Here is a 27,462-nt window from a genome sequence, read left to right on the forward strand (position 1 = left end):
GGTAGATTCGACACAGAACGATGTCTTTTTTACAACCTAGAAACTCCACCCAGCTTGAGTGACCCCTCTCCACCAAGCCAATGTCTCAACATCTAAAGGCAAAGGGTGGAGCAGCATAAAATCTAAGGAAATCGGAAAATGTCGGATCTACTGGCCGCCACACCGACTGGGACCTCACCGTTCAAAACATTAATATTATTATTATGCAATTTATAAAACAATAAATGTATATATTTATTTATTATATGTATAACATATTATACTCTATTCTATTAAATATACATATACACATATTAAAAAAAAAAAAAAAAAAAAAAAAAAAAAAAGTGATGGACCACAATTAATTAAAATTCATAATATTATTTCAATTATCCTTGGTGCGAAAAATCTAAATAATAAAATAACAAAAAAAGGATATGGACGAACAGTCTATAGACGGCCCCAATTTTATAATAAAAAAAAAAAAAAAAAACTCGTTTTCTTTTTGTTACTATAACGATAATTGGATTTATTGCTATGAAATACATGCAATATCTACCGGCTTAACTGAACTTGTGAAAATAAACTGACATCGTGTTATTTATAAATTACTAACTGAATCGATTTTTCATTATTAAAAAAAATAACTAAAGCGATAAAAAATAGACAATTTCTATTCCTTTAGTGGTATTTTTATATTTATATTCTTTTTGTATTTGAAGCAAATGGCGTCCCAAATAGATTGCCACTTAACCATCACAAGCTCGTTTTAAAACCATTACATTGCACAAATGTATTATAAATTCCAATCCCCTTACGCCGCCGAAGGGTTAAAGTCGTTACAAACTTTTGAACTAATGAAAATCTTATTGGATTGCACCAGGGTCGATTCGACCCCACAAATGGTTAACTGTATTACGGACGGATCGCTGCTTTTGATTCGTACATCAAAGAAGAGCGTGTCTATGCTAAGCGAGATCTCTTGTTTCTGCTCGTCCGTTAGTAAAGACCCGGGATTCCTCTCCATTGGGTTTGTAGGGCGATTTGTGCAGCCGGGGGTTACAGCTGAATATGTTTAACTATGATCATAAAATGGCTCCAGTATGCCCCATACATATCTGTTTTTAACTATAAACAGAAATTTAAGGCGACACTACGCCGAGCGACGCGACTCTACTGACTCGCGTTGCGCCGCCACCATGAAGTGCGGCTTTGCCTATATCTTATAATATATAAAATTCTCGTGTCACAATGTTTGGCCGCATACTCCTCCGAAACGGTTTTACTGATTTTAACCAAATTTTATATGCATATTCAGTGGGTCTGAGAATCGGCTACTGGGTACTTTTTTATTGATAAGTGCATTTGTTGAATAAATAATAGTAAATTATTACAACTCGAGACAGACGGCGACCATTGTTTGTGTGACGGGATAGCGATGGACGTTGCCAGGGTGACATACTTATTTCGTCACTTCAATAAAATAATACGGGCGAAATACTTTATATGGCGAAGAAACGTTTGCCGGGATAGCTATAGTAATTTCATAAAATTAATACATTGGCCGTGATGTGTCGCGTCGCTCCGGTGCAGCGTACTGTCAGTCTGTCACCCAGTGCAGTCTCACTTTAAAGCTTAGAACAAACCTACGCGTCAGTGACAGGAGACGCGGTACGCGAGACGGGAGCGTCTGCAACGCGAAACTGGCCTTGCACATCTGCGCGACTACGGCGCGAACCGTCAAACTTCATTTGTTAATGAACAGTCACTGAAGACGCGCGATTTTATCTGGTGTATGCCAACTGTTGTGGTAATGACATCCTCATGTCCTCCTCATCCTCATGGATGGACATGAGGGTTGCGAGATGCTAAGCTTGCTTTTGATTTGGAAGGTGCAGAGGAATAAAACACGTCCACAATGGTCAAGTTGAATGAATTTAGGCGCCTACCACACGTGCATGCTTGACTACAGATTTGCTTTCGCATGCCGGCTTGAACACTGAACATTGTGCGTATAGTTGGTAAAACTGTAGTACGCGCAAGCCCCAAAGTTTGTTTTGTTGTTTTTTAAACTTGCTTGAAATTCAGGCATGCCTTCGTGTAGACTTGTCTGCGCGTGTGGTTGGAAGTAGTGTTCAAGCCACTCTTTGTCAGTCAAAATATCGTGTTAAAATGCGCGCACGCTGCTATAAAATGGCAGATTTACGTACATATTATAAACGTCAGTTTGCAACTGAATTCATTGAATTATAAAAATCTCTGCTCGCTCCGTGGAAGATCAAATCGAAAGATTATTCTGACTGGAATAAAAAAAATACGCATATGGAAAAAAATATTTTATTTATGCATTATCAATTTTTTCACTAGCAAACACTGGAAAAATTAAAGCAGAAGAAATAGTTCTTCATTGAGAAACATTGTTTATACGCCAACGATCTCGGCAAGAATGTGGCTTGCGCATGCAAGTGGTAGATAAGTCAGTCTTACATATTTTCATGCGAGAAGCATGCGCTAGCAAAAATGTGCCTTAATATCATGACACAATCTATCAAAACGTAAACAAATCAAAAAATCATAAACTAAAGAGTTGTACAAAATAATATAAAAAAGTTTTAAAAAAAGAAGTCCAGTTATGTGCACTTCAAAATGCTTCAAAACACGCGTCTGACAACTTGACGCGCATGTTTCACTTTGCCGACGCGAACATTTCGCGTCGCGGTCGCGTAGGTGTGCACGGCGCGGCGCCATAAGATTACATGGGCAGCGTCCGCCGCGCGGTAGACGCTACCGCTTCGCAGTCGCATTGTTCGCGTAGGTTTGTCCTAAGCATAACAAGAGAGTTATGTCAATACCTAAAAATAGTATAAGGTAACTTAAAGAATACTACATAACACATCTGTTTGCATTGCAGGATTTCGATTTCAAGTATTGTGATAATATCATAATAATATGGAGGAATAGATATATGTACGAGTGTTGATCATTCGGAGAAATCAAATAATCTAGTGGAATTACACACTAGCAACGTTTATTGAACAAATACGTATCCGTTATATGGATTGCGGATAGTTTGAAGCACTCACTCAGTCGCTCGTCAGCTATTAACTAGTTGCAAGTTATTAGTTACATACTCGAAGTACCCGGTATGCGTTGCGTATGTTTATTACTAACCAAATTATCTAAGTTTTGATTCGACCGCTCTGGAACAATGGTTGTAATTCTAAGCGGTTGTATGTTTTAATGTTTCTATTGGGCCCACTTTACAACCGTAGGTGCTTATGGCATTCGAACGTGAAAGGTGCATGTAGGCTAGAAAATAAAAAGAAAACCGAAAGCTTCGATGTTTCAACGTGCTTTGTGTTAAAAAAAAAAAAACACTTTGTATAAGTAACTTTATTTAGTCCGCTTATACCATTGAGAGTACAGTGTACAATGTATACCGTACACGTAACTCCAGCGCTCGCTAAATTTTAAACAGAAATGTTCCCTGAATTTAAAATCGGGACAAATAAACGAACCCAAATAAAACGTTTACGTAAAATGCGAGGCACAAAAGATCATTGGAGTAAGTTTACGGAGGAGCAAAGTTTAAACTGTGTTTAGTGGCAATTCGGTAGCTGATTCCAACCCCCCGCCGCAGACGGGGCCGGACAGCACCGCACACACATCGCACGGCCGTCCGGACCGCACACACATCGCACGGCCGTCCGGACCGCACACACATCGCACGGTTATCCGGACCGCACACTATTTGTACGGTGCACCGGGCCCGAACCCCACCTTACTCTATTTGTCCGGCTCCGCATCGCAGCCAATAAAGCACCCGGTTAATTCGCGTTCCGCTCGCCTGCCAACTTGCGTCGAAACTAAACCAATATACTTCTTAAAATTACCGTGGGGGGAGGGCGTTATGTAAGAGTGGGGTGGAGGGAGAGTTTACGTAAGGCCACGTGACTTCGGTTTTGGCAAGCGTCCGGCGAGTTCGAGCATCCATACAGATTTAAGCTCGATGCTCCCGTTACGTGAAAAACTGCAGTAGTGTTGGCCGGGTTTTGCCCGCGCGGTATCGATATTAAAATATTAATTGAATACTCGATTCGATTAGCGGGAATTTTTCGCCAGCGGTAAAAGCAATTTCGTTTTGTGCATACAAATCAAATTTGTAAAAATATGAGACACCGACAGGGTCCGTGTGCCAGACACAGCCATTTCGTATTCATAAGTTTAGATCGTGTTACACGATTATTTCTCATTACAGAAAAAAATATCAATAAAATTTGGTGGCAACATAATGTATGTGAGTAAATAATTATTATACTTTTAAACAACAAGCAAATAAAACAAGTTCAGTGTAATAAATTCAAACTCAAAGCCGCAAAATTATTAAAATTTCAAATCGACGACATAAATCTAAAAAACACGGCTAAAGTATTGTATTTGCGATTTGTGGAACACGACCTAATAGAAAACATTACGAAACGTTGATTTAAGTAACCCACAAAGCAATTCGGTCGTCGTTGCTCAATTGTTTTGTCGAGCGTTGTCTTTGGCGAGCGCCCAGCGACGTGGCCGGGGTCGCGATGAGCGAGCGCTCGCTGTTAGAGGGTTAACGTTGCAGTCCACTGCATCCAAATAATATACTTCTATACTTATACATAGGGTATTACAAACTAAGTGTAATACTTTAGGGTGTGTATGAGGCCCCTGTATAAAGTTCGCTGTGAAAGTAGCGGCGTGTCCAGAATTATACAAGCGCGGCCGCGTCTATGCCATGGTACGGCACGGCACGTTTTTGCCGTCACGGCAAAATAAGAAAGTAAATGTATGGAATCGTATGCCGACCGTGTTAATTTTACTTTACAGTAACGAAAAATCATGAACGGCAAAGAAATTATTTACTATCTAGATACAATAAATAATTATATTTGCTAATGTTTTGTTATATTTTGATAAGTTGATATTTTTTAATTTGCGACATCTGATTAAATTAAATTCAGTTATTCTATTAACTTGAATTTAAATTAGTTTTCATGTGCTTGAAACATATTTATTTAATTTATTCACATACCAATAACAAAATTAATATTTAAAATTCATTTACACGTAACATACGTAGTAATGAAAAAAGTGCTCCAATTCGTACTCGTCAGAGTAATTATACACTGTTGTCTATTTTTGGATTTGAAACAGTTTTTTGTGTCTAAATCATCATTTACTAAATATTTTATTATTTTGGTGGTTGACGCACAACCCTAAGTGATAATACTTTAGGGTTGCAGCTGTCCCTTATATTGAGATAATTGTGAAATTAGCAGCGCTGAAAGAGCAATTTTTTGTGATAATGCTTGACAAGGCTTTAAATGAACGTGGCGAAAAAAGGAACTAACGCTGTCATCATACAAAAATGTCATTTTTGACAGTTCTCTTTTACCAGCAGCGCTCCCGCCCACGTTCATTCAAAGCCTTGTCACACTCATGTACTTACGGTCAAGAATGAATTTTCCCATACAAAAGTAAAAAATAGTTTATCTTTCAGCGCTCACTAGCTAAGCTAGCGAGTAACTTTATACCAAATTATTTTTATATTTCACGATGTACAGAAGTCTAATTTCCTATTACTAGTCTAATAATAATTGAAAATAGATTAATTTTCCATTTTTAATTTATCGACTCAACACATCACTAGCTGTACGTCGCGTTACGGCTCGGTATTACATTAATTATCGCGACTTCCTTAAAAGCGTCAGTGGTTTTGAACTCTATTCTGTACAGTATAAGACATATATTTCTTTGGACGTTTATAAGACCTACTTTTCTGTCTTTGCATTTCGCTGAGTTAGGTATTAAGGTGAATGTTTTATTGGGCGCTGCGCGAGATGTCTTTTTATTAATTAAATCCTTCTGAGCCATCCTCATTCAAAGAGAGAAAAGTGATAGAGTATTTATAGCTTGAGGCATCCGCTACAAGCAACCTCTACTTTTTTTTTTTTTTATGAAGTGCAAACGAGCAAACGGGTCACCTGATGGAAAGCAACTTCCGTCGCCCATGGACACTCGCAGCATTAGAACAGCTGCAAGTGCGTTGCCGGCCTTTTAAGAGGGAATAGGGTAATAGGGGAGGGTAGGGAAGGGAAGGGAAGGGAATAGTTGAGGGTAGGGAAGGGAATAGGGTAGGGGTAAGGGGATTGGGCCTCCGGTAAACTCACTCACTCAGCGAAACACAGCGCAAGCGCTGTTTCACGCTGGTTTTCTGTGAGAACGTGGTATTTATCCGGTCGAGCCGGCCCATTCGTGCCAAAGCATGGCTCTCCCACGTATAAACTTCTTCAAATTACTTCAATCCGAGAAACACTTCAATACAGGGTTTAAGATATATAACTGTATTTTAAAAGATAAAATCGACTCCAAAATTTTACGTAATTGAGACTTAAAACTCCCTATCTCCAAAACTACTGAACTTTTGATGAAACTTGCACTATTCCCTAAGTTGAACAATACCTAGTACAACAAAAAAAGAATTACTGAAATCGGCTAATTCCAGAGATATCCTAACACAAACAAAAACATACATACATACTTACATATATACACTTTTGGGCTCATATGTTCAGACGCTGATTTAGACTAACATATACGAAAATTGGGCAGTTCTGGATTCATTTTATACATACGCGTCGAATTGATAACCCCCCTTTTTTTTGAAGTCGGTTAAAAATGAAAGCGGCCGCAACATAAACTGTAAATATTCCTTAGTATCTTTTCCTATAGGATTTCCAGTAAAGCGATGATACTTCCTATTTAAAGAAATATGTAAGGACTGTAAAACTATGTAAAGTTATGGTTAAACCTAGTTTTGATATGAAATTTATTCCTCATTCCGCATCGCTCGCACCGCTGCAAGTTCGCTTATTTTCCGCACTATTAACTTTACAGTGAGTCTACGCTTTTTAGCGCTACGGCGTAGTGTGCTACGACTCTCGTAGAGGCTGTAGCATCATAGCTCGTAGCAGATTGTATCGCCGTAGCTCGTAGCAGATTGTATCGCCGTAGCTCGTAGCAGATTGTATCGCCGTAGCTCGTAGCAGATTGTATCGCCGTAGCTCGTAGCAGATTGTATCGCCGTAGCTCGTAGCAGATTGTATCGCCGTAGCTCGTAGCAGATTGTATCGCCGTAGCTCGTAGCAGATTGTATCGCCGTAGCTCGTAGCAGATTGTATCGCCGTAGCTCGTAGCAGATTGTATCGCCGTAGCTCGTAGCAGATTGTATCGCCGTAGCTCGTAGCAGATTGTATCGCCGTAGCTCGTAGCAGATTGTATCGCCGTAGCTCGTAGCAGATTGTATCGCCGTAGCTCGTAGCAGATTGTATCGCCGTAGCTCGTAGCAGATCGTATCGCCGTAAGTCGTAGCAGATCGTATCGCCGTAGCTCGTAGCAGCTTGTAGCACCGTAGCTCGTAGCGGATATTCGTAGCACCACGCCCGTAGCTTGTAGAACTAATTCGTATCACGCTACATTGCTACTGCTTTGATATTTATCGCTCGGCAAAACGGAGCATTTAAAGAATCGTGAGTGCCTACAGAAATACAACAGAAAAAGTATTATTTATAATATAACGCGTACGTACGCGATTCGATTCCAACAAATAGTAAATTCTCACGGGCCATTGCGCGGCGTTCGAAACATTCTCGCCTTTAAATTTAGTTAATATTTCACGTGGCGCCATCTGGACGCCTTTATATTTTTCTTTTGTACCTTCGCTCAGTACATTTTTCGTCGTAGATCGTTCATCTTATAATACTCGAGAATTTGTACGAGTAAAGAGTTTTTATATGTTTTATTGCGTTAATATTTTCAGCGGTGCCGCTTTATGGACCGGGGGAGGAAATATGGCGCAGCTGTACCTGGGAGCTGGTCACAGACCAAATATGGATTACTCAAAGCGATAGTTTCAAAGACGCATCTTTATTGTTTGCTCACTAACCCATCTCATATTTAATGCCTTATACCTACTCATTTTTTGATTAAAACATAATGGATAAAGTGGTTAAATTTTAATATGCGTCAAACAGTACGATAGGGTAAACATCGCAAATTGCGAAACTCGAATCGGACTGTCCCGGCGAAGCCATCCCAATTATTGTATCCTCGACAGAATTTCATACAAAGGAGGACGGTCTCCCCCTCGGAAAAAAACGCTACAAGTTAATAAAAAACTTCCGACTCACAATTAAACGGACGCATTTTTAATAAACTGTCACTTGAGCATCGACGAATTATCGCGTTGTCGGACAAATTGAGGGGGGAGGTTGTCCCCTTACGCGGAGGAGGGGGACAAGGCAAAACAACCGCGCGGCGTAATTGCTTCAATTTGCCACAAGCACAGCCGCGGAGGAGATTGCTAATGACGTCACCTACTGTTTGCCCGCGGCGCTTTATATGGGACGACAATTTTATCGGCATTTTTCGGTATTTTTATCGGTTCATGAAAATTATTAAAGGTGTTATTATAACAACAAAATGTTGTTTTTGGATGTGTGTAATATGAATGACTTAAAGGACCTGCGTGAAAAGCCCGAAAAGTCAAATCTCTAATTTGAGATAAATGGATATTAGCTCTTTAGAAAGCAGAGAAAATCGTGTGACATCAGTTGAAAACGTTGAAGCTCAAATGAAGTTTGTCATACCCAAGTTCTGGTTGTCTCACAATCGGCGATAAGTTTCTTTAACTTCCAAACTGGGATAGATTTACCTCACCTGGAGGTGAGTAATAGCTTCCCTCATAGACACCGAGGATCGTTACGTAAACTGTTTAGAGATTAAATCGCTCTAGTGGTGTATGCTCATAGCGGCGATGACATATTTTATAAGTAAAATAATTTGAGCACGCGTGTATAACATTACATGTTACGTTGTCCTCTTTTTTGCCTAACTTTTCACTGTCCCCCGGTTCTTATTACTTAGATAGGCACGATTTAGGATTGCGCCTCGTTTGGACCGCTACAACGTTATTTCGAGCACGAAAAATATATGTTAGCCGATGCTTGTGCCTACAGAATAAGCACATTTTCAATACAATCCATGACTTACATACAGAGCCATGCTTCGGCACGAATGGGCTGGCTCAGAATACCACGTTCTCACAGAAAACCGGCGTGAAACAGCGCTTGCGCTGTGTTTCGCCGAGTGAGAGACTTTACCGGAGGCCCAATCCCCCAACCTATTCCCTTCCCTTCCCGTCCCTACCCTCCCCTATTACCCTATTCCCTCTTAAAAGGCCTGCAACGCACCTGCAGCTCTTCTGATGCTGCGAGTGTCCATGGGCGACGGAAGTTGCTTTCCATCAGGTGACCCGTTTGCTCGTTTGCGCCCCTTATTTCATAACAAAAACAATCAGCCCAGCGAATTTGGAGTCGTTTGGCGACGGACAGCGCGATCCGCGAATTTTATATTACACTAGGTGACGCCCGCAACTCCGTTGCGCCAAAATTCATTTATCGCGTGGGAACCGTACATTTTTCCGGGATAAAAAGTATCCTATGTCCTTTCCCGGGACTCAAAGTATCTGCATTACAAATTTCAGCAAAATCTGTTCAGCGGGTTGGGCGTGAAGAGGTAACAGACAGACAGACACACTTTCGCATTTATAATATAATATGTAGTATGGATGATATGGAATATTTGGAATATCGATATCGTGACGTTTTAATCGCTATCGATACGAAGGAGTCGCGCGGACACAATTAACGTTCGTGCCGAGTTTTCTTGCGAGTGGGAAATAATTGCGATTGAGTTCCGGACTCCGCTGTCTGACGCCCCGCTCTTTAATTGGTGCTTAAAGGCGAATTCATACCGCGAAATATTTTAACAGGCCGGCTGATAATTCGCGCCACAAATTTTCTGCTGAAATCTTTTTAGGAAAACTGTGGAAAAGGCTTTTAAAGTAGGCTTTTTATGAAATACTCCCGATACACGATTGATGAAATATTATTTGAAATTTTACGTTTATAGGTTAATTAATTTACCATAAGAAACTTTTTAAAAATACAGTCATGTAGAATAATATTGTTATTTTTTCACCGACTAGCCTGACTAGGAGGCAGAGAGATTGTAGAATACAGTTGATATAGGAGCTAAACATTTAAACCTAACTAAATAAAATAATTTTAAGTTTGATTCCATTACCAAAAACAACAAACAAACAAAATTAAAGCGAAAGTTTGTGTGCGAATAACATTTTAAGAAGATTATTTGTATTTAGGGACGAGATCCGTGCTGTTGATAAAACGTAAAATATTTTAATTTATTTTAAACCTTAAAAATAAAAGGAAGTTATTGTTTTAAATGTACAAAGTCCTTACACATTACTAAAATGTGTGTGGAATATAAGCAAGCATTGAACAACAAATTTTACTCACATGAAACACAAAACGTACAAACATTATCGAATTTAAACCAACAACGTTCGATTAAAACTTACGTAAAACATAATCAATTGAAAATATATCGCTTCGTATCGATACTTCAACATCGAACACTTCACATCCCTACCGCAAAGTTCCGAAGCAGGATTCGGATGAACGGCACTTAATTAGAAGAAAACTTTGCAGTCATCGGCTGAGGAGGTTTCCGCCACGGTGGAGAGGGGGGGGGGGGGGGGGGGAGTATCGATCCACCGCCGAAAGTATTCGGATACTGATCATATCGAGCGGAGCATACTTTAATAGTTTAAAGTAGCCGGAGCGCACTTAGCGAGTGCTTCACCCTCTGACGCAGATTAAGTTTCGATAGATACCTGGAGTATCTAATTCCTGGATTGAATGGAATGGAACTACTCTCGGGATTCAACAGTGCGTGGTCACGAGGGATAAAGCTAGATAGATCGTTCCTTCTTCCGAAAACTTCAGGGTGACATAGCAATATTGATACAAAATATGGTGTAGTTGCAGACTTGAAGAATGCAATAATTGATCTTTACTTCTTTACTTCTCAATCTCGCTAAAACTTATTTCATCCAGCGAAGAGAACCCTACATCGAAGCTGCAGCTAGTAAGCCACAATACAAATTACGGTAGTGAACGGCCCTGCGTTTACTTCAGTCATGAGTCGAGAGCTGGCACATTTCCACTGCCGATTGACATTTCGAGCTAAAATCTGGGGCAAGTGGAGCCGAGTGCGACGGCATCCGTTCGTTAAAGACACAATAAGAACTTTTTATGATGGCCCTTATTATGAAAAGCGAAGAAATAGCGAAGACAGCGCCCCGTTAGCGCAAAATCAACCTAATTAATGAGAGCTACGATTCAAACTGCTTTGTTATTGCGGAGGTTCATGTTTCCCGGGGGATCGGATGGCATGGAAAAATATTGTCATCGTCTACTCATTAAGATCTTACAGAATTGTTTGTAAAATTTAAAGAAAAATGTATTGTAACCATCATACTGCTATTAACCCATCAACACCCAAGCGGCAACCGGGCGCCGCATAACAATTTAATATTTATTGTGGCTGCGGTTCCCATGATCGAGGTTTTAAAATAACTCTTGCTTAAATAGTATTTGTTAAAATGTATAAGCATAACTTTAATTTTTATACGTATAATGTTTCTACCACCCCCTAACAACTGAAAAATTCCACACTGTTTACCATTTCGATGTAGTGTGGACTATTTTTACTATATTCTTTCAAAAATCACGAACCATGATGACATAATAATATACTAGTTTTTATAATTATTACAAGTTTCTTAATAAATATTAGAAATAACGCTGCAATAACAAGTTTCAACTCTCAACAATTAGCATGTTCGCATATTTGAAATACAAAAAGACTGGAAGGAAAGAGTCATTGAATAAGTTTTACGAGGCGCCGGCTTTTCCGCGCTTTTCCGCGCTCCGCTCAATAAATTATTTTAATTAACTCCAAGAGTTTCGCTCATTTGAATTAAATTGTTTGCTTATTGTTTAGCGATTGTCATTCGAACGTTGGCGCCCAACGCGGGGCCAGCGAACCCTCCATACGAGTAATATAACGCTAATTTGTGCGTTAAGTACTTTTATAATTTATAGATGACACCCGCGGCTCCGGTTTCCGTTGTCCCAGTTTATCGTGCGGGAACCGTACATTTATCCGGGATAAAAAGTATCATAAAATGTCGTTTTCCGGGACTCAAAGTATCTGTATACGAAGTTTCAGCAAAATCGGTTTGGGCTTGGAGAAGCATACATAAAATAACTCCCAAGCGAATATAGCTCACAAGAACGTAGGCAAACGACAATTTTGCTTCATTCATATTTCATGTTTATGATTATAGTCAGGACAATTTAAGGTGGCACCGGCGGTCATTGACCTTTCTAGTCTAGGAGCTATGTGAAAAATACTCGCACTGCATTCTGTTAACTTAAGAATCAAATTGAATTCTTGTGAAGAAACATTATAGTTTCATCGGAAAACGTCTTGATTACCTCTTCGTATGATTATCTCCAATTATTTATGAGTTTGAACTTTGAAATGATATAATTCATCAGTATGAATTATATCATGTGTTATATGTTCACATAGTGTATGCAAAATACGATATCACCCAACTAGAAATATCTGTCACTTCATTGTCAATCGCGGTTTGTATAGAAAATGACAAGTTTTGTGACAGGGAGTCAATGACCGCTACAGACAGTATTCCGCGATTTGTAGTATACGAGTATAATATCATATTATAGGAAACATGCAAATATAATATTTATGAACATTTTGCTATTAAAACGTTAAAAAATATAAAAGTAGGGCCGAGCCACTGCAAGGATAATATTTTACAAAATATTGTTTTTTACAAAAATTACGAATTAGAAGTAACTTTAAACGGACCGGATTTCAAAACACCAATCAGCTTTTAGTGACGTCACACATGCTATCTCCGCGTTCCATTTAGCATGAAAAACGATCAAAATGCCTCCATTTTGAGCGTTTTGATCGTTTTTAACGCCAAATGGAACGTGGGGCATGACAACTTCTTGAGAGGTACGATCAGGTGGGGGCTGGGGCCAGAGTAGACAGAATGATAGAGTATACCGACTTAGAACTGATGTTTAAATTTTTAAATTTGACGTATTATGACGAAAATCGTCGCTAGGGTTGTTAACTTGTCACTACGAATTTAAAACTATGACATATTCGCTGTACGTGTTCCTTTTTGGTCGTATTGTTGTTTGTGTTTTGGCACATGCGATTAAAATTGACAGAATCCAATTTTGAAATCTTTATTTTAAATATTAAAAAATAAATTATATCAGCCAGCGCGAGGCACATTCCGTTCATAATCCTAGTGAAACCCGACGAATTTGACACATATTGAAACCTGTCCGTCTCTTTGCAGTCGAACTACTGGTCGTTACGTCTGTTGTGCTGGGGCCATTGTCAATAATTGTCAAAAAGTAGTGACGTTATAAAGACTATAGATTCGTTTTGGCGCCAAAATTTGAATTGACAATTTGAAACCGCATTTTTTGCAGTAAATTCCAGTGTTTTAATTTTTGTAATATAGTTGTGGTCTATTCTACATAGAGTTATTTAAAATAAACACAAAAATAAAAATATCGCATCTTCCCTATTATTTTAAATTTCTCGCTATCTGGAAATATTTTATTTTTGTTTATTGCTAAAATGCAAATTATTAAATTCATTGTTTTGCGAGATGCATTGTTTAGCGCCTATTTTTAGAACATAAAATTGGCATTGATGTTTCTATTCTCGTAACTAAAACTTGGTTGTAGCAGGGACTAGACATTTTGTAGTATGACGTGACGAGACGTGAAGTATGAACACTATTTTCATATTAAGTATAACATGCTAAATATAGCAAAATGCGGTAACTCAATCTAAAACAGCACATTTAAACACACTACTAAAACTAAATCAATTCGGATTTTGGCTATAAAATTATATATGTACACAGAATCATAAAATAATATCTACTCTCTAATTCAGATCGAGTGCGAGTCTGGGGTAATTTTTGTGGTCGTAACCGTACTGGTAAGTGTACCGCCGACGCCGCGAAATATGGCGGGGCCAACAGCTCCTCGGGCGCACATAATCATATCTGACGAAAAATGCGGGTGCTGGGACTCGTGCGGCGGCCATCTTGGCGCGTTATAATTTACCACTAGTATGTTCAGACCTTTCACGATAGCCAAGACCTTTTCTTATGTATGGAAATGACATAAGCGTTCGTTAATATGAAGTTGACGTTCGATTCGTCTATCAATTCCATACTTTTTGGTCGGCGCTTCTATAAAGAAGCTATAAAGAAAACGTCTTGGATACAGGCTCTGTTTTGTCGCGAAGAGTGGTCTTTATCTCGTCCGCATAAGGGTCTGTTAGAAAAAAATAACTCTGAACTTTGAATTTTTGGGATTCTGCGTTTATTTGCGGCCAACATCGATCGAATAAACATCACAAGCAGCATAGATTTTAGTCAACATTAATAATATAATATCTTGATTGCCTCATGAATCGTTGTTGTTGTTGTAAATATTTTACGCAGATTTTAATCGACTTACTGAAAACGTGTTTCGGCTTATTATTAGGGGCAATTCAGACCGCAAAGCGACGCGTAGATGTATTTCTAAATTTGTATTGAATTGACAGATTTCAATTGCTTGAGACGTCTTGCAAATCATGTCAAATCCATACTTTATAAATACATCTACGCGTCGCGTTGCGGTCTGATCGACCCTTACACTTAATATTTAACAAATTTTGTAATTCAGAGTTGTTTTTACGAGAAGGTTTGTTGTGAATTTTTCTTGCTCGTCACCCGCTTAAAAACATCCTCGAGCCAGCCATTGTTCTGGGCAACAAAGAACTGTGAACATCAAGTGTCAGCCGTCTAAACGATAAAAAATAATGCAGATTCACTTTGGGCCGGCGGAGTAATGTGAGATCGTTACAGATAACAGTTTTAGCGATGACGCCCCGCGCACAAAAAAGACAAACTTCAATGTTAATTTTTATTATTAAAAATGTTATATACTAGATGACGCCCTTTTTTGTCGCGCGATAACTGTACATTTTTCCGGGATAAAAACTATCCTATGTCCTTTCCCATGATTCGAGGTATCTCCAAACCAAATTTCAGCTAAATCTGAAAAGCGGTTTAGGCGGGAAGAGTTAACAGACTAACACACTTTCGGGCTTAAAATATTAGTATGGAATTTGAATTGACTAATTATCTGATAAGAATAAACGATAAAAATACTGACAGGCCCACTTGTCTATATTTATATTTGCCTAATAAGTATGCATGAAATTCGAAACATTAAATTTTCGCAAAAACACCGAATAATAAACAATTTTGAGTTCACCGATATTTCTTTTTCAGTTTTTTATGTTTCCAAAGCGTGTACGGGAGAACCTAGACCAATATTTTTTCATTACTATGAAGATAATTTTTTGTGAGTAGCTGCATTTTGATAGGCTTCCACTTTCAAGATTTTTCGTAGATAAAAATGTTGTTCTTATCAAAATGAAGCTACTCACAAAAAATTAGCTTGATAGTAATAAAAAAAAATATTCTAAGGCTCCCGTACTAGTAGCGTAATGTTAGTAGTGTGCGAAGGGTTCTATCCACCTTGACGGTATTGCCCTTCGTTAAAAAGTAAGAGATTCTCTCGTTCGAGAGTTCCATCTCGCGGACCGGTCGCTGCTTTATGGCGCGCCCTAACCGCCGAAATTGCTTAATGTTGCATGAATATTGCATTTTTTTGCCTCAAATAACCTGGACTTATCTTTAATTTAAATTGCCGGAGAGACCATTACTTTTGAGAGTAGCCTTAAGAGATAAGAGGAGGATTTACTAGAGCGTCGGGCTGTTTTAAATGCACAAGGAACTTAAAATAACAACGCATACAAATCAAGCCTAAAGGTCAATTCAGACCGCAACGCGACGCGTAGATGCATTTCTAGAGTACATAATTGATAGATTTCATGAGCGTGGCCTATTGCAAATCTGTCAAGTCCATACTAATTTAGAAATGCATCTACGCGTCGCGGTTCGGTCTGAATTTACCCTTACGAGTTGCACTACTGCATATATTTTTAGTGCGGAGATATTATCGTGTTCAGCTGGTTATATATTGATTAAAGTTATACGTCTGTAGCCGGGAGCATTCCTCGTGTACGTGTTAACGGGAATTATATTAGAGCGATTGTTTGCGACTTCGGTAGCGAGGCTGCCGAGTTAGTTCGGACGTCCAACTTACTCCGTAGTTTTATGCAATTACACAGCTACTTTCTGCTACTTTACATCTGAAAATACCAATTTTAATGCTACTTAGTTTTGATTCACGTTTCTTTTCTAGTAGAAAGTCAATAAGTATTATTAAAAAATATATAATTTCAGTGACTTCGTTGCATCTATTTGTAACGTTATTTTTTGACTAAAAGAGTTTATCCCTTCTTTTTTTCGAGCATTTTGGGAGTAACGTTTGATCAAGAGGTAGAATCTCTTGACATAGAATCGGCCCCATAAAAAGTTACGTTCGGCCTCTGCTCTTTAATGGATATTGGAATCCCTGAGCTCTTTTAATAATGTGTAATAGAATTTAGAAAGAAAGTCTTTGGATTGAAAGACGCAGGCCCAATTCTTATACCTCGAATGTCGATTCGATCTCAAGCTGTATCATTTGTGCGTGTGAGAGCATATTTTGTCAGAGTGAGATAGAGCATAATATTGTAATAAAAACCGTTTTACTCCCACCACTCCTATCAATGTTATCCAAATACCTAACCCCTACAAGTGGCCGAATTATTTACCACTGGTGTCACTGTGAGCGCCAGCTGTTGCGCTTTATAATATCATCCACGCGCCAAAATATCCTTTTAGGTCTGTAAAATGCTAACAGGTTTATAATAGTAACGAATTGCCTATTATTAATTGCATCAAAATATATGATATAGTTCTTGCAATCTATGAGTGCGCGGCGCCCTTAGTTGTGTTGGTGACCATATCTATACACGCGTACATGGCTCGCTCGCTACTGACTGCTCCGTTAGGAGCGCACACTAACGAAAATGTTTATTCGTATTTCCAACTACAAATAAAGGCTACGCGCGCTCGTAGATTGCAAGATCTATACCTCTAATATACTAGCGGCCCGGTACGTGCTTCGCTACGTATAAATAAAAGTGAAACTTATAAAAATGAAATAATACAAACAATTGAACTGTCTTGTGCCGTCAACACTGAACTAAGTTTCAATTTGACACAGTCCCCTTTGTGCAATTTTCATAATATTATAAACCATCTACTAAATAGTCCGAACAAATAAACATTTGGCATTGATTTTTATATACAGAGATGTACACCACGTCGACAGAAAAGCCGTTTTACCTCGGGATTTCCACTAATATAGAAAATGAGTTATCGCTTCAATATTAAGACCGTAAATACAAGTGCATTACAGGATATTTGTTTAGGCTCGCGACTGTTTTGACAGGGCCGCGTGTTTGCACCCGGCCTTAGGGGAGTCGAGAGTGCTTTCCTCGAACGACCCCTGCAGGCTTAGCATGGCCACAGTAGAAATGCGAAAGAATAGAAACTATGACAGTTTTTGCGGACGAATATATCCTTTGTTAATCCATCACTTTGTCTACTTTACTGTAAGAATAAACCTTTCTATGGTGGCCATGCTGAGCCTGCTGATGAGACACTCCTTATTTCCTCGTAGAAAATGTCCTGGGAACCGTATATTTTACCGTAATTTTGGCGACAGAAATACTATTCTTTCTCGTAGTCAACTCCTCGTTGTTGTCGAATTTCACCAAAATCGTTCCAGAAATTTCCAAGCATATTCACTATTCAGTAATAATAAAAAAAATCCATGAAGCTTTTAATCGTTTGTGAGTGGGTTAGTTAATAAAAGCAATTGAAATTAGTGACCCCAAATAATATTTTATATATAATCGATCATTTTTAGAAAATGTCATTTTATTCGTGTTTTATCGAATACCGAGCAAAGGTCGGTCAAATGGCTAGTTTTATTTATACACAGAAAGTCAAAACGACTTTTAAACATTATGTTGCAACACCGAAACTGCATAACCATGATAACATAATACTGTTACGAGGAAACTAAATCATATTCAAATTTTGATACAAATTTTTGCCACAGTCTCCGCAAACTCGCGTGGCAAAGTTGGTCGTATACAAATTATATATTGAATAAAGTTTGAACAAGACGGAGCGAACTTCGGCAGGATATTCAATATCCCAGACTGTGTATTAATATTGTATCATCATCGCACGGCTCATGCTATCGTTCTTATGCATTCGTGGGTTCGACTGTATGTCTGTCTATAAGAATCAACTGTACTTTAAACAAGTTGTGACTTTTTGACGTTAAAAAAAACTGACTTGAAATTTTCCTTAAAATTGCGTATCTCAAAATCTACAAAACCAATTTGGATGAAACTTGCAGTCTTCCCTAAGTTGAATACTACAGAGTGCAACAAAAAAAAATCACTTAAATCGGACTTGTATTTCCGGAGATATGCGAACACAAACATGGAAATATACATACACTATTGGGCACATTTGTTCAGACGCTGATTGATATAGATAAATGGAAACTAGACAGTTCTGATGATATTACATACATACAAGTCAGATTGATAACCTCCTTTTAAGTCGGTTAAAAAGGTAAATAAGGAATCGAAAAGTAAATAAGGAATTGAACGTGCGTAGTTCAATTACAATGATACATTCCCTTTTTCGTTTAAATAAACACCAACTGAGATATTGATACGGAAACACATTTCAATACAAATAGCTCCCATGAAAAGTCGTTCATAATGGCATGCAAATATTTTCGCATTTCTTTATATATACACATTTAACGCCGGTCTCAAACAGACGAGCGGCCCGTGATGGATTTACTCAATATAGGCCCGGCCAAATGGAAAAAATTGATGACTTGTGGAACTGTGCGCTTCGGTGCGAGTTCAGAAGACTAATTCTCATACCGCGAATTTTTGTCGTATTAACAAATCTATTTCGTCTATACTGTAGAAAAATAGTTAAATAATCGATTAAAATAAACAATTTTTTGTTTTAAATTGGAAAGAAAGTTTAGCGTACACCACATGTGTTAGAAATTTAAAGTTTAGTAAGATAAATTGTGATTACTCTGGTAAATCAAATGTGAGTACCTATCCAAAACCGTAAACATGGTCTTCAACTCTTGAAAAAAATCTAATTAACAATTATAATATAAAAAGATTGGGGAGAAAAATATTTTTACCTGATATAGTAAGTGTTGTACTTGTAATAAAATCTCTTTGGCTATACCATTTGTGTCTGGCTTTTTTATTCAAGCGAGTTTAACGCTAAGTATATTGTAGTTGTTTATTTATATTTTTAACTTACTTAAGCAGTAGATCAAATATCTATAGTATATTTTTACACCTACCTACTACACCACCAGTCATATAAATCAGTCCATTATCAAAAACGTTTAACGAATGTTAGACTTCCGTTTACTCTACGTGTACCCTACTTACGCGTGCAAAAGTATTCAAGTCACTTACGTTCGTGGTCTGGTCGGTCGTAAGTGGTCCTCAGCATGCCTGCAACCAAAGGAAATAGAGATATTCAAATGTATTTGTAGATGGGAGCAATCGCTCGGAAAACTTAATTCGATAGAGGGCCACCGCTCCCTTATGTTTGTGTATACGGAGAAAACGGCAGCGGGAGTCTATGAATAAATAAATGTTACGAAAACTTAGTTACGTTTTATGCAACAAAGTAGTGATTGATTTTTATCATCGTTCCAATGGTGTGAAGTGACAGAACCATCACTTGGAAGACTTTTCTATACAATACAAACGTGACCTGGGTCTATCCAAACGGACGTACTTACGTACATTTCTACGCATGGAGTGTTAACTGATCGTTTGGTGGAATGGACCGTCAACGCACACACCAAGGCGAATACAGCGCCAAATTCGAAGCGCAGAATAGAGCAGTGTCGATCGAAATTGCGCGGTAAATTCATTCGTCAGTCGCACCTAGGCCGCATGTGAGCCCAATTAGTTTGTTAAGCGAGCTGGAGAGAGTTGCTATGGCAACCGCCTCGTGGACACCCGCTAATTGTCCCGCGGGCGTTTCTAACATTTAGCACCCAAATACACCCAAAATTAACGCACGCCCATCAATTATAAGCGAACGGTCATTATACATAAACCGATTCCAGCAAAATAGAACTGATCGCTATTTAGAGTTATTTCGTAGTAATTTTACTTGGAAAATAAACTATTTGCAGGCTTAGCATGGCCGCAGTAGAAAAGCGAAAGAATAGAAACGCTGAAAGTTTTAGCGGGTAAACTGACGGATTTCCTTTGTTAATCCGTCACTTTGTCTACTTTACTGTAAAAATAAACCTTTCTATAGTAGCCATGCTAAGCCTACAGAAAGCAGGTGATATTTAACTAAGATTTACATTTTACAGGTCATAATATACGAAGTAATAATTATAAAACTTAATTGAAGGGACGACGCGACGATGCAAATAGAAATGTAGGTTTAGTAAAACAAATACTTGCAAATAAAAGTGATAAACTACGCCAAACATATTTCATTTCAGCCAGTTTTGGCATACATAAAGCTTGGTAGGCTGTATGATAGATAAGGACATGACAAATATGGGCCAGAAGTCAATATCCTGCAAAAACTGGGCAAAAAATACAGTCAGCAGATCGCCAGAGGCGATAATATTTACGATGGGGGAATATGTACATAAAAATATTATTTCTACCAGTTTAATCTCAAAGTTTATATTCATATTGCTCTTCATAGTATTGTTATATTGTGTAACCTATAAAGTTATGGGATCAAACACTGACGAAAAGAGTATAACTTTTAATTAAAATTATACAATTATTATTATCATCGTAGCAAAATATATTATCTTTTATTTTATTTATTCGCTGTTTATTCGTAAGATTATGTAACAAATGTATACACGGCGGTCAAACTACTTTTTTAAACCAAAGTTTGTCAAAATTTTATCTATCTCTCGTAAAGTTTTCACACTAATCATTGACACACAACTTAATCATTCGATCAATTTTAGAGTTGTTATGAGTCATGACAGAGAGTGACTTTAATTGGCGTCACAATCAGTCATAATAAATAGCTTGACTATTATCTGTAATCTAGCGATTTACGTCATAAACTTATTAATAAAAAAAAAACTTTCATATCGCCAACTTTTGTAGGTCATCCATAGGGCCGGCGCGTGAGAAAACAGTACGTTCAAGATATGACGAAATACTTAATGCACCCCGGTCGTTAAATATTCTTGCTGATAACATGTTTTAGTACCATCACCATTAATATTATCTACATTATTAGTTTTGGCTAATTGGTAAATATCATGCATATTCAAATCGGGAAAAGCAGGTCACAAAAAATGCTTTAATACTATTGGTTGATAGTATATCTTTATTAGTTATTTTATTTATTGAATTTAGGTATAAACAAGTTTTTGTTTTAAATTGGAAAGAAAGTTTAGCGTACACCACATGTGTTAGAAATTTAAAGTTTAGTAAGATAAATTGTGATTACTCTGGTAAATCAAATGTGAGTACCTATCCAAAACCGTAAACATGGTCTTCAACTCTTGAAAAAAATCTAATTAACAATTATAATATAAAAAGATTGGGGAGAAAAATATTTTTACCTGATATAGTATGTGTTGTACTTGTAATAAAATCTCTTTGGCTATACCATTTGTGTCTGGCTGATTTTGGTATTTCAAAAGGTTTTATTTAAAAAAAGACAATTCAAATATTATGTGATTTTCATGTTTTTATTATTGTTAAAATGAGTGATTTGATACATTTTAAAATATAATATTTCAAGATTGGATCATTCATAGTCATAAAAGGTCGTCTCATTTAGATGAGAGCGACAGACGCAAGTGCCCCGTCTAATTGGACGTTTAAGGAATGAGCACACTGAGACGAGCCGTGCCGGGGCTCAGCGTGCCGGGGCTCATCGCAAAAATCCGCCTCCATACATTTTGTATGGAAGCGGAAATCCACTGCGCCCCGACACAGTGTGCGACGTCGCATCGCAAAAAACCTACATTGCTTTTCTAAGGTTTTTTTTGCGATGCGACGCCGCAACGCAGTTTTGTGGTCTGGCCCTCAGATGTTAAACCCGCTTCAAACGCGCCTGTTAGCCAGGAATCCTAAATGAATAATAAAAATCTCGTCTCCTAAATCTCGCATTATACCAGACTAGATGACGCCGATGATCCGTTGCGCCGAAATTCATTTATCGCGTGGGAACCGTACATTTTTCCGTTATAAAAAGTACCCTATGTCCTTTCCCGGGACTCAAAGTATCTCCATGCCAAATTTCATCAAAATCGGTTCAGCGGTTTAAGCGTAAAGAGGTAATAGACAGATAGACAGACAGACTTTTGCAATTATTATATTGGTATGGATAATCGAAATATCCAATTTCTATTAAATACATATCATTAAATTTATTTTGATCTAAATTTAGACATTTAAATCAAAATAATTATACGCATTTAATGGGAATTGGATATTTCATATTTCGATTATCAAATTGAAATCCGGCGAAATTAAGTAGCATCATGTTTCTATATTGTGCAGTACCGTATCGTTAAATAATTGTAACGTAACGTTAAATCTTACGTACTTGTATTATGGTGCGGGTCTGCAGTCCCTGCAATATTTATGAAACTTGCTATTATTTTAAGTAACAGTCTTTTTGCTTCTCAACAAATCGCCCGTCTATGCATTTTGATAAGAGAAATCAAGACAAGATTTTAGTTGTTCACTGCAAACCAAATTAATTTTCACGAATCCTTACGATTGTGAACCCTCATTTTTTGGTCCAACGTAGGCCCATCGAGATTCGCGTAGACCCCTGGGGGTCCACCTGGACCTTAGGAATGATGGTCCTATATCATATGGCTTGATTACGTAAGAAAACGACGAAATTCTGCATTTTAGATTCAAAGACTTTCTTATGTCCATCGTAAGAAAATCGAGAAGTTGAACGTAGACCATTCATGGTGGTCTTAATGCCATATCATGCCATATCATGACACATTTCGTATCGGAATGTACTCTATATAAAATCGGTGAACTTCGGAATCCGCCACTGACAATGGGCGCGTGATCTGCCCGACGATAAATGATGCGGAGCGTGAGCGGAGGTAGTCGTGACATAGCGCACGTGTCCTGGTGACAATTCTTAAACACTGACAAGACTCTTATGCCAACGGCATTGGGACTAATTTCGTAGACACTTCGAGAGAAAATAACCCTGAACGAACTGTAGAGCCGGAGGATGTCACGCGTGTCACGTCGGGTACGAGTGTATAGTAAAACTAAAAAAATCGGTCAGGCGGACAGACAACGAAGTATTAGTAATAGGGCCCCGTTTTTACTCTTTGGGTACGGAACCCTAAGAAGGAACTGGTTGCCTTATGGGAGTAAAAACGAAATAGTAGAGCAGGAAATAGAGCGCTAGAATGAGACGGGGATACTATTTTCTCTTAAGCGCAGTATTTATAAATCATTCAGAATATAATAATATAATAATAATATCTATGGACGTTTTACACCACGTCAGTCTGGCCCCGTGGTAAGTACCTGTAGGACTTGTGTTACGGGTACCAGACAATAGAAATATATTTAATACTGGGAAGTTTTATAATCTGTGCTTGTCTATGATCTGTGTGTATCTGTGCTTGTCAAGTGTCAACATAAAATAAATCAGTTCCCCGCCAACCGCCGTTTCATTTATTACAAATACTTTTTATACTATACATATATTTAAGAATTTTATTATATGATACATATATTTAATACACATCCATGACCCAGGAACTTTGAAAACTTTTTGTTCCGTCGGCGGGATTCGAACCCGCGACCCCCGGCTTGAGCTACCAATAGCCAACCAACTGAGCCCCAGAGGTCGTCGTAATAAAAGAATATAGCTATATTTTTCAAACATGGCTTCCATTCCATTTAATAAAATTCAAATTCTTTATTAAAAGGATGATGCAGAAAGCTTACATTCCTTGTAAGCCTCAGCTCAAAGTTGGCTCTGTCGATGAGATTAGCGACCCATTATCGAAGTATAAATTGGATGAGTCTATCCATTCGCGACTCTACGTAGATTAAGGGTCAATTCAGATCGCAACGCGACGCGTATATGCATTTCTAAATTAGTATGGATTTGACAGATCTGCAAGACGTCTGCGAATTGAAATCTGTCAATTCAGTACAAACTAAGAGCCAGTCCACACAGCGCGTTGCGTCAGCGTTGCGTCGACGCAGCGTTGCCGTTGCGTAGTTTAATAACCAAGGTGTTCACACAGCGCGCTGCGTCGTGACAGCAGCGCGTAACGCACACATGACGGACAGCAGCCCCCGAGACGAAGCGGGAGGGGGTGTTGACGTTAAAACTGCTTCGTAATAACGCAGCCCTGCGTCGACGCAACGCTGACGCAACGCCCGTGTGGACAGGCTCTTAGACACGCACCTGCGCGTCGCGTTGCAGTCTGAATTGACCCTAAAAATATCTATTACTGTGATTTTTTAAACGCACTCTAAAAAGGGTGCGGGTGCTATAACAGTTTTCCTGTTACTGTTGAAATAGTATTCCTGGCAATCAAGATTGGTTTACCTGGATTGTTTTTTTTTGCTGGATTACTACTGGAATAATGTCAGCACTGGATTGGAATAATGTAAGCCGTCTATAATATATAAGCTAAAATACGATAGCCCAAAAAGTAATTAATACTTTTTAAATATGACCGCTACGTCCACAATCAACAACGTACTTTATTATCTTGTTTCTCAATTGACCTGTTACACCGTCTATGGTGGTCAGAACCCAGATATGACCATGTGCATGTAATGAACAACTGCTTTATGATACCCCTTATAAGCGAGCGGTTACTTATAAGGAGAGATAAATTTAAACTTCGAAGCTTTTACTTTTACGCAACATTAATTCGCAACTTGTGAATATAAATTGGAAGATGCTACTTACAAGTGTATTTACTAAATTAACTCTTAACCAAACCAAACCAAAAAATGGGTATGGTGACACTGAGTCCCGGGAAAGATCCCGGGACTCAGTGTCACCATACCCAGAAAAAAAAGTAACAGGCAGACAGACAACTTTCCCGTTTATAATATTATTATGGACGTTGCGACGTGGGAGAGCCATGCTTCGGCACGAATGGACCGGCTCGACCGGAGAAATACCACGGGCACACAGAAAACCGGCGTGAAACAGCGTTTGCGCTGTGTTTCGCCGAGTGAGTGAGTTTACCGGAGGCCCAATCCCCTACCCTTTTCCCTTTCCTACCCTCCCCTATTTCCTTCCCTACCCTCCCCTATTACCTTATCTACCCTCCCCTATTACTCTATTCCCTCTTAAAAGGCCGGCAACACACCTGCAGCTCTTCTGATGCTGCTAGTGTCCATGGGCAACGAAAGTGGCTTTCCATCAGGTGACCCGTTTGCTCGTTTGCACCCTTATTTCATAAAAAAGTGGATATTATTATGTTTATAATTAATTTTATAACGTAGAATTTCATGTATTTATAACTTTAACACAACAGAAAACAAGTTTAAAATTACTTTTTTTAACAAAAACTTCCCGAGTAGTTTTTTTGTTGATATAAAAAACAATAAACGCATCGTAGTACTTATATATAATTAGGCGAAGTATATTATCGTGATCTGTAATATATATAGAGTATAGACTGTTTTTACAATACGAGTGCAACAATTACCGTTGAATGTTGTGTAACCGGGGCCATATATGGCCTACGGGCCATCTCCAAGTATTGCAGCGCGGCTTTTTGTACCCGCGTCCGGCATGCGGTCGTAACGGGTTAACATTATTTATCGAGAAATTTTAATTTTCGCAATAGCATGTTTCGGCGAGAATTAAGTAAGAATCTTTACGGACCCGATTCTCCGTAAGTGGTCATGGCAATCTTTATTTCGTTGTAATTGCCGGTCGAATGCTTTTTAAATTGTATTGTATGTGCCGTCGATCAACGCCGAATATATCGATCAGTGTTGAGACAACATTATCATCGATATAAATACAACCTCGTCTTAAATCTTCTATGAACATTATAATATGGTTTAATTTTCGTATGACGGTGTTCTAAGACTTGAGATAACACAGTGACATGTATTTAAAATCAAAACATCTAAACGTCTCCCGCCGTAAAGGAGGCCAGGGGAGGTCAAATGATTTACGGCCACTCTGATAAGACGTCGATTTTTTAGTGCGGCGTAAAGTCCCACAGAACGAGAGTTAACATCCAAATAGGATATTACTTTTATAGATTCGGATCGCGGAACCCTCGGACGTAAAGGATTCGGAGGGTTTTGTTAGCGTAACCCTATAAAGGGTTATTTTATGACTTTTCCGTATAACTTTCGACATTAATTTACATAAACTCATAAGGAATCGGCGGAGGATTTTTATTGTTTCTTATCTCCGCGAGTTTGATATCGCGTTTGACGTTTATTGTGCTACAGAGCCATCTACGCTCTTCGATAGCCTAACTGGATTTTCGTTCCCCGGGGAGAGTATCAGAATTAGGGACGCGTTCGAACAAACAAAAGTAAATTTTATTCATGGCGTATTACGCGATTATATTATGATAAGATACTTTGACGACGAACGATTTCCCTCCTCGCTTCCTTGGGTTAAACGAGTGCAACAGACTCTGAATAGCCATTGTCCCGCGTGCATCAATAGCAGCGGCGTATCTATTTTTATCGACAACGTAAAACATAGCATGCATGTAAATGTCCCGGAGTAAAATGCCATACCTCCTAACTCGGCAGCATAAACGGAATATCGGCCCTATTAAGTATAAACAGTGAACACTAGTTGTAGATTAAAAGATACAAAATCACCGACAATTGTGGGTACAGAACACGCCGGCCGTATATGGTGCGGGCGACCACCTTATACGGCGGGCTCGTGTTATGGCGGGGTCCGAGCGACCGGTCTCGCCAAATACGCGCGACGGGCCGGGTATGCAGCCGCACGGTTAACTCGGTGCAGTGACGCACGAGTTTAGAAACGACCACTAATGTTCTTATTATGTCTTTATCGCTATTCTAATGTAGTAGAACTCGCGTTGGCCACCCATTTGGTTGACTAGAATGGTTTGCTCGTTTAAGAATACTAAACGAGTACTCTAATTTATGATACAATCTGGAGAGTTGATCATCTAGTAAAATAGTTAGTAAGTACTTATTTCAAACTTTAAAAAATATTCTAAACATTTTTACGGCTATTGATATAATTTATATTTAAAAACTTTTCGTATTGCGGGAATAATAAAAAAATACTCATTGGTAACTAAAACACTCCGCGCAGTCATTCATCAAGAGTTCGGTTCG

The 27,462-nt window shown here is 38.5% G+C and overlaps 1 protein-coding gene across 6 annotated transcripts in view; it reads right to left on the reverse strand.

Annotated features, from left to right (window-relative positions):
- LOC121728944 (teneurin-m) overlaps positions 1 to 27,462 on the reverse strand; it is a 447,859-nt gene that overhangs the window by 59,895 nt on the left and 360,502 nt on the right. For all 6 annotated transcript variants that reach the window (XM_042117288.1, XM_042117291.1, XM_042117290.1 and 3 more), the window contains one exon: positions 19,558 to 19,596. In XM_042117288.1, the coding sequence (XP_041973222.1) occupies positions 19,558 to 19,596 (39 nt within the window). The remainder of the gene's footprint in view (positions 1 to 19,557; positions 19,597 to 27,462) is intronic.

Source organism: Aricia agestis, chromosome 7 (genome assembly GCF_905147365.1).
Source record: "Aricia agestis chromosome 7, ilAriAges1.1, whole genome shotgun sequence".
NCBI lineage: Eukaryota > Metazoa > Arthropoda > Insecta > Lepidoptera > Lycaenidae > Aricia > Aricia agestis.